This window comes from Nerophis lumbriciformis, linkage group LG23, assembly GCF_033978685.3.
Source record: "Nerophis lumbriciformis linkage group LG23, RoL_Nlum_v2.1, whole genome shotgun sequence".
In the NCBI taxonomy this organism is placed as follows: Eukaryota; Metazoa; Chordata; class Actinopteri; order Syngnathiformes; family Syngnathidae; genus Nerophis; species Nerophis lumbriciformis.
The window spans coordinates 41,487,261-41,505,773 of record NC_084570.2 but is presented as its reverse complement, the minus strand read 5'-3'; the positions used below and the strand labels follow the sequence as shown (position 1 = coordinate 41,505,773).

Here is an 18,513-nt window from a genome sequence, read left to right as displayed (position 1 = left end):
CACAGTTATTTGAAAATAATAATGTGACATTATTTTTCTGTTTACAGTAAAGCACTGTAAAAATAAAGACCGTAGATTTAACGGGGAAAAAACTAAACTGGCAGTTCAGTCGCCGGTCTTTTAAAATGTTGGTCGTTGTATTTACAGTAAATTTCTGTAAATATGAAAACGGTACCTCTGTTATTTTTACGATAAAATGTAGCCATTTGTTTTTTACTTTTTTACTTTTTTTTTGGTGTTTTGTTACACCAAAATTGCGTAGATTAAAAAACAGTACTACTGTTATTTTTTGGTAAAATTCTGGTAATCGAGCTGCCATTTACTTTTTAATGTAAAATTTCCAGTCGTTAAGTTTACAGTGTATTACTGTAAATGGGAAGTTAGGACAATTGTGGCGATTGAGCTGACAGTTTTTTTACCGTAAAATTTAGGATTGATTTTACACTGAATTACTGTAAATTAAAATACAGTGCCACAGTAATTTAAAAAAAATAATGTGACATTGTTTTTCCGTTTACAGTAAAGCACTGTAAAAATAAAAAGACTGTAGATTTTAGGGTAAAAAAACAAACTGGCAGCTCAGTCGCCGGTATCTTAAATGTTGTTCCTTATTTTATTAGGGACGGCGTGGCGCAGTGGTAGAGTGGCCGTGCGCAACCCGAGGGTCCCTGGTTCAATCCCCACCTAGTACCAACCTCGTCATGTCCGTTGTGTCCTGAACAAGACACTTCACCCTTGCTCCTGATGGCTGCTGGTTAGCGCCTTGCATGGCAGCTCCCTCCATCAGTGTGTGAATGTGTGTGTGAATGGGTAAATGTGAAAGCGCTTTGAGTACCTTGAAGGTAGAAAAGCGCTATACAAGTTCAACCCATCCATCCATCCATCCATTTTCTACCGCTTATTCCCTTTGGGGTCGCTGGAGCCTATCTCAGCTACAATCGGGCGGAAGGCGGGGTACACCCTGGACAAGTCGCCACCTCATCGCAGGGCCAACACAGATAGACAGACAACATTCACACTCACATCCACACACAATTTAGTGTTGCCAATCAACTTATCCCCAGGTGCATGTCTTTGGAGGTGGGAGGAAGCCGGAGTACCCGGAGGGAACCCACGCAGTCACGGGGAGAACATGCAAACTCCACACAGAAAGATCCCGAGCCTGGGATTGAACCCAAGACTACTCAGGACCTTCGTATTGTGAGGCAGATGCACTAACCCCTCTGCCACCGTGAAGCCACAAGTACAACCCATTTATCATTTATTTTTACAGTAAATTACTGTAAATATGAAAACAGTACCTCTGTTATTTTTACGATAAAATGTTGCCTTTTTTTTACTGTAAAATTTACGGTAGTTTATACACCAGAATTCTGTAAATTAAAAAACAGTACTACCGTTATTTTTTTCGTTAAAATTCTGGTAACTGAGCTGCCATTTACTTTTTACCATAACATTTACGATCGTTATTTTTACAGTGTATTACTGTAAATGTAAAGTCAGTACAATTGTGGCGATTGAGTTGACAGGTTTTTTTACGCTGAATTACTGTAAATTAAAGAACGACACCACAGTTATTTTTTTAAATTAATGTGACATTATTTTTCTGTTTACAGTTAAGCACTGTAAAAATAAAGACCGTAGATTTTACGGGGGGAAATAAAACTGGCATCTCAGTCGCCGGTATTTAAAAATGTTGGTCTTTATTATTACAGTACTACTGTTATTTTTTCGGCAAAATGCTGGTAACTGAGCTGCCATTTACTTTTCACCATAACATTTTGGTCGCTATTTTTACAGTTAATTAATGTAAATATGAAAATGGTACGATAACATTTTGCCTGTATTTCGAGTGGCTTTTCCACTGAATTACTGTAAATGATAAAACATTATCACTGTTATTTTTTTATTATCATTATTATTTATTTATTTTTTACCGTAAAATCTACGGTTGTTGTTTTACAGTAGGTTCCTGTGATTGGAGGTTAGGAGAAACTTTTCCCCAGTGTAACGACTGATTGCAGTCTTTTACCCGTGCTGATGAACATGACGTCATACTGGCCGTCCTCGGCCTCCACGCGGTCCACCACGATCTGCTTGAGCCTGTAAGGAATGTTGGCCTTGACCAGGACTGGCTGGCGCAGGGCGGGCTGCACTGGGCGCCACATGAGCGGGTGGCCGCGGGCAAACTGGAGCACGGAGTCGGGGAAGTCTTTGGTGCTGGCGAACTCTCTGCCGGGCTGGTTGGTGATTTTACTCGGACACTGGAGGAACAGCGGGAGAGAAACATTAGCGTTAACCTCTGCGGCTGTAGGCAACCCCCTGGGAGTTTTTACTCACTGTACAAGATGGCAGGTCAACTACCGCTGCACACGCTTTAAAGTGTTGCCAGCGTTAATAATGCTGAGCCAGCAGTTTTGCCATTGACTGCTCGCTATTACAACATGGTTTCTGCAATATACTCCTTTATGTTTCCCTTCTTAGGCACTCCAAATCTTCATTAATGCTTGTTTAAAAAATAGCTTCTTATGTAGTGTTTTCAAATTTAAGTATAGTAGGCTATATATAGGCTAGTAGGAGCTACACCACATCTAAGCACACAAGCTCGCCATACCTAATATCCATTGAACAATATTGCAGTGTAAAACATTTGTCAATACAAACTACTGCATGTTACGTACACATATAATGTCTCCAAGGCACATCAGAAAGTATCTTGGAACAAATGTGTCTGCGCCATTCCACTTACTACAGTTTAACTCAGTGAATGTATGTATGATTCCTGATAATACCTATCAGATCGGCCAATACTCAAGGTACCAAGATCAATATGATATCAGTAGGGAAAAATTGTATCGGGACTAGGAATGGGAACCGTTCACATTTTTAACCGATACGGTAGCAATTTTTGGTACCTGGGAATTGATACCCATATTTAACGGTACCAGTTTTTGGTACTTTTGTGTATATGGAGGTTAATTTGTATCTTTATTACGAAAGCTTTTATTTAACACTGAATTTATGCGACTGCGGTTTTTTTTAAATACACTGAATGTACAATGAACATTTTGTACACACTGAATTTTTTTATACTAAATTTTTATACACAGAATTTTTGTACACTGAATTTTTGTACACTGAATCTTTTACACAGATTTTTTTTACACTGAATTTTGTTACACTGATTGTTTTTACACTGAATTTTTTTACACTGAATTTTTTCACACTGAAATTTCAGGGGTGCACAAACAATTGATTCACATCTGGATCGCAATCCTCAAATCGATTCATAATTTTCAAAAATGAATAATTCTTCCTTTTTTTAGCTACCAAATATATATATATATATATATATATATATATATATATATATATATATATATATATATATATATATATATATATATATATATAGAAATATTGTTTTTAATTAAAAAAATATATGAATAATATAATATACAATATTATAATACATATTTTCTAAATAAATGTGTGTGTATATATATATATATATACACATTCACATTTTTATTTTTTGGGATGTGAGTGTGAATGTCGTCTGTCTATCTGTGTTGGCCCTGCGATGAGGTGGCGACTTGTCCAGGGTGTACCCCGCCTTCCGCCCGATTGTAGCTGAGATAGGCTCCAGCGCCCCCCGCGACCCCGAAGGGAATAAGCGGTAGAAAATGGATGGATGGATGGATTTATACATGCATATATATAAATGCATTAATATGGAATATATATATATATATATATATATATATATATATATATATATATATATATTATATGTATTAAATCAATTCATATTTTCAAAAATCAATAATAAAAAATGTATACATATACACATATATACATATACACATATATAGACATATATACATGTATACATATATATATACATATATATATGTATACATATATATATATATATATATATACACATATATATATATACATACATACATACTTATGTATATATATATATATATATATATATATATACATACACATATATATACATAAATATGTATATATATATATATATATATATATATATACACATACATACATACATACATACATGTATACATATATTTCTCTCTATGTTTTCATGTAAATGTTATCACATAAAAAATAATTATTTTGAAGGTGTGGCGGCATTTACCCAGCAATGGCGGCGCGCCACGATCATTTACATGTAGGAACCATGTATATATATATATATATATATATATATATATATATATATAGTTATTGTACAACAATTAGTTTTTAAAAAGACGTTTGAACTTTACAAACCTGCAACTTGTTTTGAAAAAGTTTCATGATAATTATTACACCAAATAATACATTGCACTAACGGGTTCAATCGAAAACCGCATTGAATCTAGAATTTCATCCATTCAAATCTGTGAGGAACGGCAGATCGAATCGAGTATCTATGAATCAAACTGAATCAACAGATTTATTTTATTTACCGTATTTTTCTGACTATAAGTTGCAGTTTTTTTCATAGTTTGGCCGGGGGTGCGACTTATTCTCAGGAGCGACTTATGTGTGAAATTATTAACACATTACCGTAATATATCAAATAATATTATTTAGCTCATTCACGTAAGAGACTAGACGTATAAGATTTCATCGGATTTAGCGATTAGGAGTGACAGATTGTTTGGTAAACGTATAGCATGTTCTATATATAGAACATGCTATACGTTTACCAAGAAGCTATCATGTAACATATATGTTATAGTTATTTGAATGACTCTTACCATAATATGTTACGTTAACATACCAGGCACGTTCTCAGTTGGTTATTTATGCGTCATATAACATACACTTATTCAGCCTGTTGTTCACTATTCTTTATTTATTTTAAATTGCCTTTCAAATGTTCATTCTTGGTGTTGGGTTTTATCGAATAAATTTCCCCCAAAAATGCGACTTATACTCCAGTGCAACTTATATATGTTTTTTTCCTTCTTTATTATGCATTTTCGGCCGGTCCGACTTATACTCCGGAGCGACTCATACTCCGGAGCGACTTATACTCTGAAAAATACGGTATTCAAAACACTCCACATGTCTGGCACAAGGGCTAAAAGCGAGATGAACGTGATACTCCTTGACGGACAAAGGCTGTTAGACGTGACACAAAGAAGCGATAACGACCAAAGGTCAGGCAACCAACGAAGAAGATCCCATCAGAAGAATACTTGCATGCTAGATAAACAGCCAGCGTTAACAATCCAAGTCTGCTTTTCATTCTGACGGCTAAATAAGGAGATGTGATGTCTTAGCCTCCAGCTTTAATCTTTTAGGACAAGGAACCCAATAAAAAGAGCAGAGTGTTGCCAAAGAAGTAAGCCATCGGAATTCTGACTGGTGCTTAAACAAACACGCCAAATAACTTGTGGTGGACTAATATTTTTATCTTTGATTTTTTTTTAAAGAGAACAGATATGAATGCCAGCTGCACATTCCTGTTAATCAGCAGAGTGAACACTCAGCGATTTCTGTCGCTCTCGCGTGGGATTCATACGTTCATACGTTCCCACTCGCTCCGCAAACGAGGCTTAACGAGCGGCGTGTGATTACGGGTGCTTGTGTTGGAAATTAGGACAGGCTCCAAGGCAGGGGTGTCCAAGGTGCGGCCCGTTTTTACACTTATTTTTTTTACACTGAATTTTTTTACAGTGAATTTTTTACGATGAATTTTTTACACATAATTTTGTTACACTGAATTGTTTTACACTGATTTCTTTACACAGAATTTTTTACACTGATTTTTTTTTTTACACTGAATTGAAACTGGGTGCACAAAAATATTGATTCATATCTGAATCGCAATCCTTAAATCGATTCATAATTTTCAAAAATTAATAATTCTTCCTTTTTTAGCTACCAAATATATATATATATACTTTTTATTTTTATTTTTTTACTTTTTTTAATTTTATTTAAAAAATAATATTAATATAATAATAATAATAAGAGCTAAATTTTTAACGGCGCGCTGTACAATCGATAGCATTCTAATATTAGCATTTTGCAGAAAAACGTCAAATACTTTTTTACTTGACGAATAATACCTGTTAGCATGTTAGTGTCAGTATACCATTTTTTTAGCTAATTTTGTATGTATATACCTCAGTATGCTATTAATAGCATGCTAGCAATTAAAAAAAAAAATTCCAGGTAAACACCACAGAGTATTAGATTTTGGTACTTGACGCAAGTTAGTTTGCATTTTAGCATTCTAACATTAGCATGGTAGCTTTTTTTAGCTAATTTGGATGTCGTATATTTTAATATTTCACTAATTTTTTAACTGTAAGCATGCCATTGTCAGCATGTTAGCATAGTACTGTTAGCGTGCTATGTTGCTGTTATATTTCGTTGCTTGCCGCTATCTGGCTAGCGCGCTAACTGTTAACGTTTCAGCTCAGCTTTGAATCTTCAGCATTCATTTTTTATTGTACTGGATTTGAAGGTGAAAACTACCAAAATGGCCACCACATCCTTTGATTTGTCAGTCTGTGGACCTCAGTGGAAAAGGTTTGGTCACCCCTGCTCTGAATGTACACAGCGGCCGTACGTTAACTTGACCAATATCGGGCTTTTTCCACACCTCATGTGACAAAACATTATTATTATTGGAGTTATGAAAGGTACAAGCGGTAGAAAATGGATGGATGGATGGGGTTATGATGCGAGATAAGGTTAGATTTATAGCAAGAAACTCGAAAAAACTATTTACGTAGAAATTGCGTGTGGGTGTTCAAAAGTCAAAGTTAAATTGAAATACTACCTGCTAGCGCGCTAGCAATATAAGTAAGGAAATATATGACCCTTAAGTCTTTACCTGTCAAATAAGCACAACAAGCTAGCCTGAAATTACTGAACATTTAACTCTGTATGTGTATACCTGCAAAATGTGCTTAAAATCTAGTATGCTAGGGTTAGCATGCTAACAACGCAAAGTCAAATAACAAAATATGACTCTAAGGGGTATACTTGCCAAATTAGTTAAGAATCTATTATGCTAACAAGATAACATAACACAATATGACTGAGGTGTATACCGGCAAAATTAGCTAAAAAGCTGGCATGCTAAAGTAAACATGCCAACAGTTAACATACATAAAATGACAAAATATTCGACGCTGAGGTAGATACTTGCAAAATTAGCTATAAAGCTAGCATGCTAAAGTTAACATGCAGACAGTTAAATGTGAAATAACAAAATATTTGACTCTGAGGTGTATGCCCGCAAAATATTTGACTCTGAGGTGCATGCCTGCAAAATGTGCAAAAAATCTAGTATGCTAAGGTTGACATGCTAACAACACAAAGTTAAGTAACAAATTATGACTCTGAGGTGTATACTTTCCAACTTAGTTAAGAAGCTATCATGCTAACAAGATGAAGTAAAGTAACAAATTATGACTCTAAGGTGTATACTTGCCAACTTAGTTAAGAAGCTATCATGCTAACAAGATAAAGTAAAGTAACAAATTATGACTCTGAGGTGTATACTTGCCAACTTAGTTAAGAAGCTATCATGCTAACAACACAAAGTCAAGTAACAAATTATGACTCTGAGGTGTATACCTGCCAACTTAGTTCATAAGTTATCATGCTAACAACACAAAGTCAAGTAACAAATTATGACTTTGAGGTGTATACCTGCCAACTTAGTTAAGAAGATATCATGCTAACAAGATAAAGTAAAGTAACAAAATATAACTCTGAAGTGCATACTTGTAAAATTAGCTAAACAGATAGCATGCTAATGTTAGCATGCAGACAGTATTCATATGTAAAATATCAAAATATTTGACACTAAGGTGTAATCCTGCAAAATTAACAAAAATGTTAGCATGCGGGCAGTTCTCTCCCCCCGCCAAACTGAGCCTACTCCCTCCCTCCCGCCCTCTCTTCCTATTGCACACTCCTTACATACTTTGCTGTGAATGTGACCTGTGCTTTTTGAGGTGTTCAAACTACTCCAATAGATCAAAGAAAGACAATTTTGTTTGGCTACTTGATTAGAAAATTCCCAATACAGTATTGTACTTATTACACGCCAGTTGTTTGATCGTATCGTGCATCCTGGTTGTGGTTTTCATTACATTAGATTTAGATTTAGATTTATTGCCATTGGGGAAATTAATGTTCACTGCCGTACATAACAAATTTGGAGGTGTTGAAATCGCCATGTAAAATCCCTAATGCTAATTGGTAGCATGTGTATGGCATATTCAATGAGGATTAGCATCGAGCTAGCACATTTTGAAAAGTGGAGCCTTTATGACTTTATGACCAGTCATAAAGTCATAAAGTTGTCTGGTAAAGTTCCCCAAAATTGTAGTCCATGGTGTCCAATGTCCATATTGCCATACTATTACGACCCTTGACCTGTTATTATCATCTTATCTCTATAAATTAGTTTGCATGCATGACCAGCAAATGTAGCAACATATTCTTTTGTTCATTTATTTTTAAATTTTTTAGCAAAATATTCCTAATTACGATTCAATATCTATTTCAAAGAAAAAATGTGAAAAGCGACTCACCACTCCTGGTCTTGGGTAAGGGACACGGCCCTCATAGGCCCCCCACTGGTAGTCCGGGCCCTCTTTATGGGCAAACGGCCCGTTAAAGGCCTCTCTGATGTCGGCCATGCGATAAACGCACACGGCAAAACCCTGGAACACATTACTGTAGGGGAGAGGAACAATGACATTTAAACACGACTATATATAATGCAAAAAATATATTAATGATTTTCTATGATGTGTTTTTTTTTTACCTGATAGTGCTAAAGATGGCATAAATATCCGGGTTTCTCTCGTCCTTGGTCCTGAGCAAGAAAACATCCTCTGTTTGGGTAGAAAGACAAGCACTAGTTAGTATTGAGATAGCTAATTCCTGTGAGAATCCTGCATGTGACTGAAAAATGAAGGAGTGGGGGTTGGTTCATTTATCCAGGACTAGCGGCAGTGTGCTTAAAAAACCACCAGGTAGCATCTGTGAGCAGATAATACTGTATCATCTCTTTCTCTTTCCCACTTCACATCGAGAAAACACCATTCTTCACTCACCCTTTAAGTGAGGGATGAGGCAAAAACTTATCCAGACTCACACACATATACACACACACACACACACACACACACACACACACACACACACACACACACACACACACACACACACACACACACACACACACATATAGTTGGACATTACATGACTGTTTTTTCAAGCATGCATACGTATATATATATATATATATATATATATATATATATATATATATATATATATATATATATATATATATATATATATATATTAAAAAAATAAATAAATAAAATAAAATAAAAAATATATACATATATACATAAGCACACACACACACACACACACACACACACACACACACACACACACACACACACACACACACACACACACATCTACAGTACATACATATATATATATATATATGCATATATATATATATATACTGTATATATATATGAAAAAATAGATGTACCATGACATGACTTTGTTTTTCCAAGCATATTTATATATATATATATATATATATATATATATATATATATATATATATATATATATATATATATAGGGTACGAGGAAGGTTATGTAATATATTTACACACACACACACACACACACACACACACACACACACACACACACACACACACACACACACATATAGTTGGACATTACATGACTGTTTTTTCAAGCATGCATACGTATATATATATATATATATATATATATATATATATATATATATATATATATATATATATATATATATATATATATATATATATATATATATATATATTAAAAAAATAAAAAAATAAAATAAAATAAAAAATATATACATATATACATAAGCACACACACACACACACACACACACACACACACACACACACACACACACATCTACAGTACATACATATATATATATATATATGCATATATATATATATATACTGTATATATATATGAAAAAATAGATGTACCATGACATGACTTTGTTTTTCCAAGCATATTTATATATATATATATATATATATATATATATATATATATATATATATATATATATATATATATATATATATATATATATATATATATATAGGGTACGAGGAAGGTTATGTAATATATTTACACACACACACACACACACACACACACACACACACACACACACACACACACACACACACACACACACACACACACACACACATATAGTTGGACATGACATGACTTAGTTTTTTCAAGCATGCATAAGTATGAATATATTTTTTTTTTTAAATATATACATATACACACAAATATATATATATATCTATATTTATATTTATATATATACATATATATATATGCATGTATATATATATATATATATATATATATATATATATATATATATATATATATATATATATATATATATATATATATATATATATATATATATCAATATAAATATAGATGACCATGACATGGCTTTGTTTTTCCAAGCATATATATATTTATATATATATATATAGGGTACGAGGAAGATTAGGTAAGTTAAGGCAGGTACCAAGTTGGTTGAAGTGTGTGTCGATGCCGTGCGGTCCTGGCACAGAACAAACCAGTCTGGCTTTGATGAAGGTGCTCCACTTGTTGACCAGAACTCTCTGTCCTCCCACGTCATTCTGCCATGACCCAACAAACAGAAAGAACATCTATAAACAATAACAACACACAGCAACTGACGCTGTGGTCAAAGTTGGAATTGCCACAAAACACACTTTAAGATATTCAACACTCCACTGCCATCTGGCGGCTAAAGTGGAGAGTGCACGCCCCTAATTTGTCAGGTTTCATGTGTCAGGTAAGAGAGGAGACGGGAAGGTATTACGTTATTTGTATGACTACAGTGGGCCCTTGTAGAGTTTTGAGAAATTGTGTACATTTAAGATACTAAGTGTATGCTAAGCTAACTGAGCAAAACATTTTAGCTTTGCATTATGGCTGACAGCAAAAGACTGCAATATCTAATAATACAGTAGTACTAGCTTTAGGTCACGAGCAAAAATTGAGGTTACGAGCCGCCCCAGCACTATTTAGCGTAGCCAATGTCACGGTGAACCCACCAAAACATGCCGTCTTACTCGCTAGCATTAGCTTATAGCTAAAGATGGACATGACTTTGTTTTTCCAAGCATGCAAAGGAAAAACATGGAGTGTGAAGAACAGTGCTGTGAAGATGAAGTGAATGATATTCATTTAAATTTAAGAAGAAAAAAAAATCACAAACATGACAGTGCGTGTAACTTGGTGAAGCAGTTGGAGCATAGCACTGCTAGCCTGCACTATGCTGAACCAGAATGAGTCCATAACGTTAAAATAATAGTAAACAGCGGACATTTATCCATGAAAATACAGAGAAGCTGCTGATGGTGTGTTTGAAGGAAAAGCAGCTGGAAGGAGATACCGTAGAAATACTGTACATTATTATTTTGTTCGCTGACGGCCATATTGCAAATAGTTTTCATGAAACACACGCAAAGACGCCGAAAAGGTGTGTTAGTGTTTGTGCTAAGGCGCCATCTTTTGGACGAGTTCGCTCACTGCAGGTGCTACTGGATGAGTGCCTACAGTGTTTCCTGCTGTTTAAAGTTTGAACCGGAAGTACAAGTGCCGTTCCGTCTTTTAACCGTCCATAGCGTTTTTACGCCGATGGATTCTTCATTCGTCTCTCCAAGCAACGTTTGTAAGTTTTACAATACAACTAAAACAATTCTTACTTACAAAACCGAATGCAGCTGAGATAGGTTTCAGCAATCCCCCGCGACCCCAAAAGGGACAAGCAATAAAAAATGAATGGATGGATAAACTGTCCCATGTGTGATGTCTGTAGGAGTGTTTCCTGCATATTTGTATGTGCTATCACAACGTAATGAAGCTAGCGTTGTTAGCATTAGCTAATATGCTAACACGTTTACAAGTGTCTGTGTTAGCATTAACTTATAACTGCATTCTTTTTGTATTGTTTCAGTTTCACAAACTCACCAAAACATCAACAGGGAGTTATTGAGTCTGTTTAGCTGATTGGAGAGCTAGCTAGCACAGCTAGTGGGTCCATGACGATGACTTCTGTTTTGTTTGATCAACCATTTTACTGCCGTGTTACAGACACTGTTTGGAAACAATCAAGGTACTGTATGTAAATAAACATTTCCAAAATATTTCTGTGTAAACAACTCATTTCACAACGTATATATGCGACTAATATATGGAAAAACTTTTCTTTCTTCTTAAATTTAGTGGGTGTGGCTTACATACCGGTGCGCTCTAAAGTCCTGAAAATACGGTAGTTTAAGTTAAGTAGTGTTAGAGGAATATTTTCCCTCTTTTGGACAGGATGACTGTACATGAGATCTACAGTACATTATGTTGAGGGACAGAACATGAATGGCCCCTTTGTTTCCTATCCTTACAATTACACACACACCAAATCTCATTTACGTTCCGGAGGAAGAAGTGCCAGGTGCAGGGAGCAAGAGTGGAGGAGAATGTTATGTGCGCTCTGCACACGCGCCAAGTTAACTTTCAGTTGTGATCCCCGTCAAGGAAGGCTACACACTTAAGACAGCTCGGTCTCCTCCCCAGCGCTGGTATTGTTATTTGCTATTGCCGGCACTTGCTATTTTTGTACAGAACAAAATGTTATTCTTCAATTGTAGTCACCTCACATTATTTTAGACAGACTTACAACTAAATAAACTAACTAACTAACTAAATACGGCCCGCGGTCTGCCAGCTTCTTCAATCTGACCTGCGAGACGTAAAGCATCGCAAGGCGGAGTGCTTTCAAATCAATCTTAAAATAAAGGGCCACATATTTGCTGCCATCTGGTGGCCAATGTGAGTTAATCAGATCAAAGTCCTTTGAATGTACTTCGACATAATAGCACAGCATTTACTTATACGACACAATCCAAACAACCTTACCTAGTCATGGTGCATAAGTTTTTTGGTTTTTTTAAAGTTACTAACATGAAGGTCATAAAGGTCAACACACATTGTCACACATAACACAACATGCTCACTGAACTTTGTGGATATTATGAAAAACGTCCAAACACCATAAAAATAATTCAAGATTACACCCATTTAAAGTCATTAGAGTGCAAGATGGGAAAAACACTCTCACCACGATATATATATATATATATATATGTATATATATATATATATATATATATATATATATATATATATATATATATACACATTTATACACACATTATATACATATTATATATACATTCAGTACATATATGTGTGTTTATATATATATATATATATATATATATATATATATATATATATATATATATATATATATATATATATATATATGTATAGAAAGGTTAGGTCATACATTGTCCGTGCAATTAATAATAAAGGTAATATGACCATGACAGCTTATACTCTATGTCCATTTCTTATGGGAAAACGTTTCTTTTTTCTTTTTTTAAATTTGAACATCATCCAAAATGTATGAAGTTGTCTGAAAGGGGTTAAAAGTACTTTCCAAAGTATTGCTACCACTGTGGTTATGTATATTTTCATTCAGCCTTGTTAGCATACCTATATATTCTTGATATATTTGTGCTCGCCGCACGCAGCAAGAAAAAACGCAAGCTGGGATGGTGGAAGTGAAATCCGACAGCTGTGTGTGCTTTGGAAGGAGAAGGGCTTCATTCTCTTGTAAATATTTGAAAGATTTCTCCTTCTTAAACATATATATCCTCTTTAGGGAAATGTCAACACTTGATAGCTCACAAGAGAGTTCGGATGTGTCCTTGCGGAGCCTCTCTTGATCATGAGCGTCTAAAACCCACGCTGTATATCACAGAGAGGCTTTTGGCCTAGATTCTAAACCCAGAAGGGATCGGCCAGGAAATGAGAAAGTCCAAGAGGAGGTCCTGGCTGCTAACGTGCAAACTCCGCAAACGCTTCCTCAGCAGATGTTTTGTTCCTGAGGGTGTGCATGTCTGAACATCCCACACCTGACCAATGAGCTCCTTCTCTGCTTCCCACTAAACTCCCACGCCAGATACTTTGTTTGCACTATCAATGTGGGGAAAAAACATTGCATCAGCAAATTTCAGCTCAATTGTGTGCAAACCAAAATAAATAAAGTGCTGGTAAACTTTTATATGCTAAAGAAGTAATGGACATTTTACAAGACTGCTATAAAGAGAAGACAAGTGGGGCCAGTGACATAAACACAGACATGTTTCCTGCTCAATTTATTACCCAACATGCCCTCTTTACTCTGGAACATCACATCTTAGTGGAGACCCCGGCAGGAACTATCACTCAACGTTTAGTTTAGTTAGTTTTTGTTTAGTTAAATAATCATTTTGATTAATTTTCAATAAAAAATTCAATAAATGCCTATACTGATTTATTTGTTATTTTAAATTAATTAACTTTATAAATATTTCATTCATTTATATTTTTTGTGAAATAATTTATAAATATGTATATGATTTAGTTAATTTAAATTTTAAATTAAATAATTCAGAAATATTTGTACCATTTCATATATTTTACTTTGAATTCATTTCAAATGATAAATATTTCATTTATTTTTATTTCTAAATCATCCATCCATCCATTTTCTACCGCTTATTCCCTTTGGGGTCGCGGGGGGCGCTGGAGCCTATCTCAGCTACAATCGGGCGGAAGGCGGGGTACACCCTAGACAAGTCGCCACCTCATCGCAGGGCCAACACAGATAGACAGACAACATTCACACTCACATCCACACACTAGGGCCAATTTAGTGTTGCCAATCAACTTATCCCCAGGTGCATGTCTTTGGAGGTGGGAGGAAGCCGGAGTACCCGGAGGGAACCCACGCAGTCACGGGGAGAACATGCAAACTCCACACAGAAAGATCCCGAGCCCGGGATTGAACCCAAGACTACTAGGGACCTTCGTATTGTGAGGCAGATGCACTAACCCCTCTGCCACCGTGAAGCAATAATGCATAATTATGTATACTATGTCATGTATTTTTACTTTAAAATGCATTTATTTATAAATATTTGTACCATTTCATTTTTTATTTTCAATTCATATATTTATAAATACTTTAAATTGATAAATTCTTAAATATTTGTACAATTTCATAAATGTTTACTTCCAATTCATTAATAATAACTATTAGTACGATTTTATTTATTTTTAATTTCAATTAATTAATTTTACATTTTTGTACCATTACATTTATTTTAATTTTAATTCATTCATTTATGATATTGGTACCATTTCATTAATTTTTATTTTAAATTCATAAACTAATAAATATTTGTACAGTTGTAGTTATTTTTTCTAACTCTATTTCTAATTCAATAATTCATAAATATGTATACCATTTCATTGATTTTTACTTTAAATTTATTGATTTATAATAATTAGTACCATTTTATTTATTTTTTACTTTCAATTCATTGATTTATACTGTCAGTAACTACAGTTGGTCGCTACATCTGGAAGTGCAAGTTAAAACTCTCCTATGCAAGGCGAAAACCGTTTATCAACAACACCCAGAAACGCCGTCAGCTTCGCTGGGCCTGAGCTCATCTAAGATGGACTGATACAAAGTGGAAAAGTGTTCTGTGGTCTGACGAGTCCACATTTCAAATTGTTTTTGGAAACTGTGGACGTCGTGTCCTCCGGACCAAAGAGGAAAAGAACCATCCAAATTGTTATAGGCGCAAAGTTGAAAAGCCAGCATCTGTGATGGTATGGGGGTGTATTAGTGCCCAAGACATGGGTAACTTACACATCTGTGAAGGCGCCATTAATGCTGAAAGGTACATACAGGTTTTGCAAAAACCATCCACGCAACGTTACCATGGACGCCCCTGCTTATTTCAGCAAGACAATGCCAAGCCACGTGTTACATCAACGAGGCTTCAGACCTGTCTCCCATTGAAAATGTGTGGCGCATTATGAAGCCTAAAATACCACAACGGAGACCCCCGGACTGTTGAACAACTTAAGCTGTACATCAAGCAAGAATGGGAAAGAATTCCACCTGAGAAGCTTAAAAAATGTGTCTCCTCAGTTCCCAAACGTTTACTGAGTGTTGTTAAAAGGAAAGGCCATGTAACACAGTGGTGAACATGCTCTTTCCCAACTACTTTGGCACGTGTTGCAGCCATGAAATTCTAAGTTAATTATTATTTGCAAAAAAATAAATAAAGTTTATGAGTTTGAACATCAAATATCTTGTCTTTGTAGTGCATTCAATTGAATATGGGTTGAAAAGGATTTTCAAATCATTGTATTCCGTTTATATTTACATCCAACACAATTTCCCAAATCATATGGAAACGGGGATTGTACTCGCAAGATGGCGATAAGTATCAAAATCCGCAAATTTTAGGTTTAAATTATTAAAATTAGCATGCTAGCATAAAATGTTAGCATGTTAATGTTGGCATGATAACATAAAAACAATTAGCATACTTTTAAGACAGCGCCAACCATCAAAAGCCATGATTTTAGGTATAAACCAACATTTGCTAGCATAAAATGTTAGCATGCTAACAATAGCATGCTAGCACGTGACCAGATAGGAGGAACCACCTCAAGTGGCGAGTCAGTTCTGTAGCGTTCCTACATCATGTCTGGTATTCATATTTTTATATGAGTAAAATAGCTAAAAAGTAAAAATGCCAATAGTTAGCAAGCTAGCCCCTACCAAGATAGCATGTCCTGAATGTACTGAACATTTAGACGTTGGAACGGTTAAAATCCGTTGAGGAATGAGGAATCTAAGAAGAGTTTCCTGAAAAAAAAAATCTACCATTGTAAAGGTGTGTACCTAATCAGTTGGCCCAAGTGTACCTAATTAATGGGCCCGCTGAGCGTCTTTTCCCCTAATAGCGTCGCCATGGTAACACTAAATGTTCCAAAAATAAAGTAGCAGCGTAGGTGCAATCGAGACCTTTCCAACGGTACAAGATATGTTGGGGTTCATTGGTCGGTTCGTCCCGTATTAAGCGCGGAAGAATAAAATAGAATAGCTCAGCTTAGCTGCAGGCCCATAACTAGTTCCGGTAAAGCCGCCAATATGTGCAAGCATCTAAAAAACCAAACCCACTAACCGGAAGTGTGGATGCTGATCGTTAAAGCTGCGCGTCGCACGGAAACTCACCGCACACACTCGTCCGACACGTGTATGAATGGCCTCCTCCCTGTCGCCCGCCTCCGTGGCCTTCTCCGTAAAGAAAAAGTAGACTTTGTCATCGTCTCTGTCGTCGTTGTCCGGGATGAGGTGAGACGCCACGAACTTGGGATCTTAAGGGAGGAGAGCAAGAAAGTCGTGTTCATAACTCACGACAGTTAACACGCGATCGAACATATCCAGATGTTCTTCCGGTGCTAAAAAAGACTCGAATGTCGGAGACTGTGGATTTACAACGTGGGTGACGCCCTCCTATTACCGTGGAGGATTTTATGGTCTGTCTCCGTCCTCATGGTGGAGCGACCGCCCAAGCTTCTGAAGATCACAGAATCTCGTCCCAAGAAGTCCGCCGTCAGTCCCGTAAATAACTCCCCACCTAGGAGGAAGAGAGGTCGGTCAAGAACAAGAAGTCGAGCGCGTGGAGGAAATCGTTGGTGACACTTGAGCATTGTGGTCCAAGAAAGAGAAGAGGAAACCCGGCAGATCCCGTGTGGACCAATTGGGAGAACAATACCACTAAAATGATCTTTCTCCACTGAGAGGAAGACTCCGTTTAGTGAAAACGCCGACTTAGCAGTCGAGGATTTGGGGGATTTGCTGTGGGAAACAACCTAAAACCAGACAATAAAGGAGCTAGGAGAGAACAGGTCAAAGGTTAGTGCGTCTAGCCGCAGACTGCCTTGGTGGTGTCGTTAACCATTCGGCTTATCAACTTTTGTCCAGCGTTGTTTGGCCGCAGATGCAACCTCAACACGTCCTCGTTTCTACTGGACCACATTTCAAAATTTTAACATGATAACATAAGAAGCGTTAGCATACTTCTGAGATGGTGCCAAATATCAAAAGCCTTGATATTTAGGTTAAAATGAAGAAAATTAGCTCAAATGCTAGCATAAAACATTAGCATTATAACGTTAGTATTATTATAATGGGAACACTTGATATACTTGCAAACTGGCGAAAAGTATCAATTAAATATTAAATGATTAAAATCAGCATGCTAGCATAAAATGTTAGCATGTTAATGTTGGCATTATAATATAAGAACAGTTGGCATACTTCTAGGATGGCGAAAACTATGAAAAGCCATGATTTTTAGACCAACAACATTTGCAAAAAATGCAAGCATAAAATGTTAGTGTGCTTATGTTAGCATGCTAGCACGTGACCAGATAGGA

The 18,513-nt window shown here is 35.8% G+C and overlaps 1 protein-coding gene across 3 annotated transcripts in view; it reads right to left on the bottom strand.

Annotated features, from left to right (window-relative positions):
- The window catches only part of sema3bl (sema domain, immunoglobulin domain (Ig), short basic domain, secreted, (semaphorin) 3bl), a 192,731-nt gene that overhangs the window by 20,508 nt on the left and 153,710 nt on the right, over positions 1-18,513 (bottom strand). For all 3 annotated transcript variants that reach the window (XM_061985522.2, XM_061985523.2, XM_061985524.2), the window contains 6 exons: positions 17,595-17,711; positions 17,306-17,448; positions 10,658-10,772; positions 8,822-8,891; positions 8,586-8,730; positions 2,033-2,264 (listed from right to left, as the gene is read on the bottom strand). In XM_061985522.2, the coding sequence (XP_061841506.2) occupies positions 2,033-2,264; positions 8,586-8,730; positions 8,822-8,891; positions 10,658-10,772; positions 17,306-17,448; positions 17,595-17,711 (822 nt within the window). The remainder of the gene's footprint in view (positions 1-2,032; positions 2,265-8,585; positions 8,731-8,821; positions 8,892-10,657; positions 10,773-17,305; positions 17,449-17,594; positions 17,712-18,513) is intronic.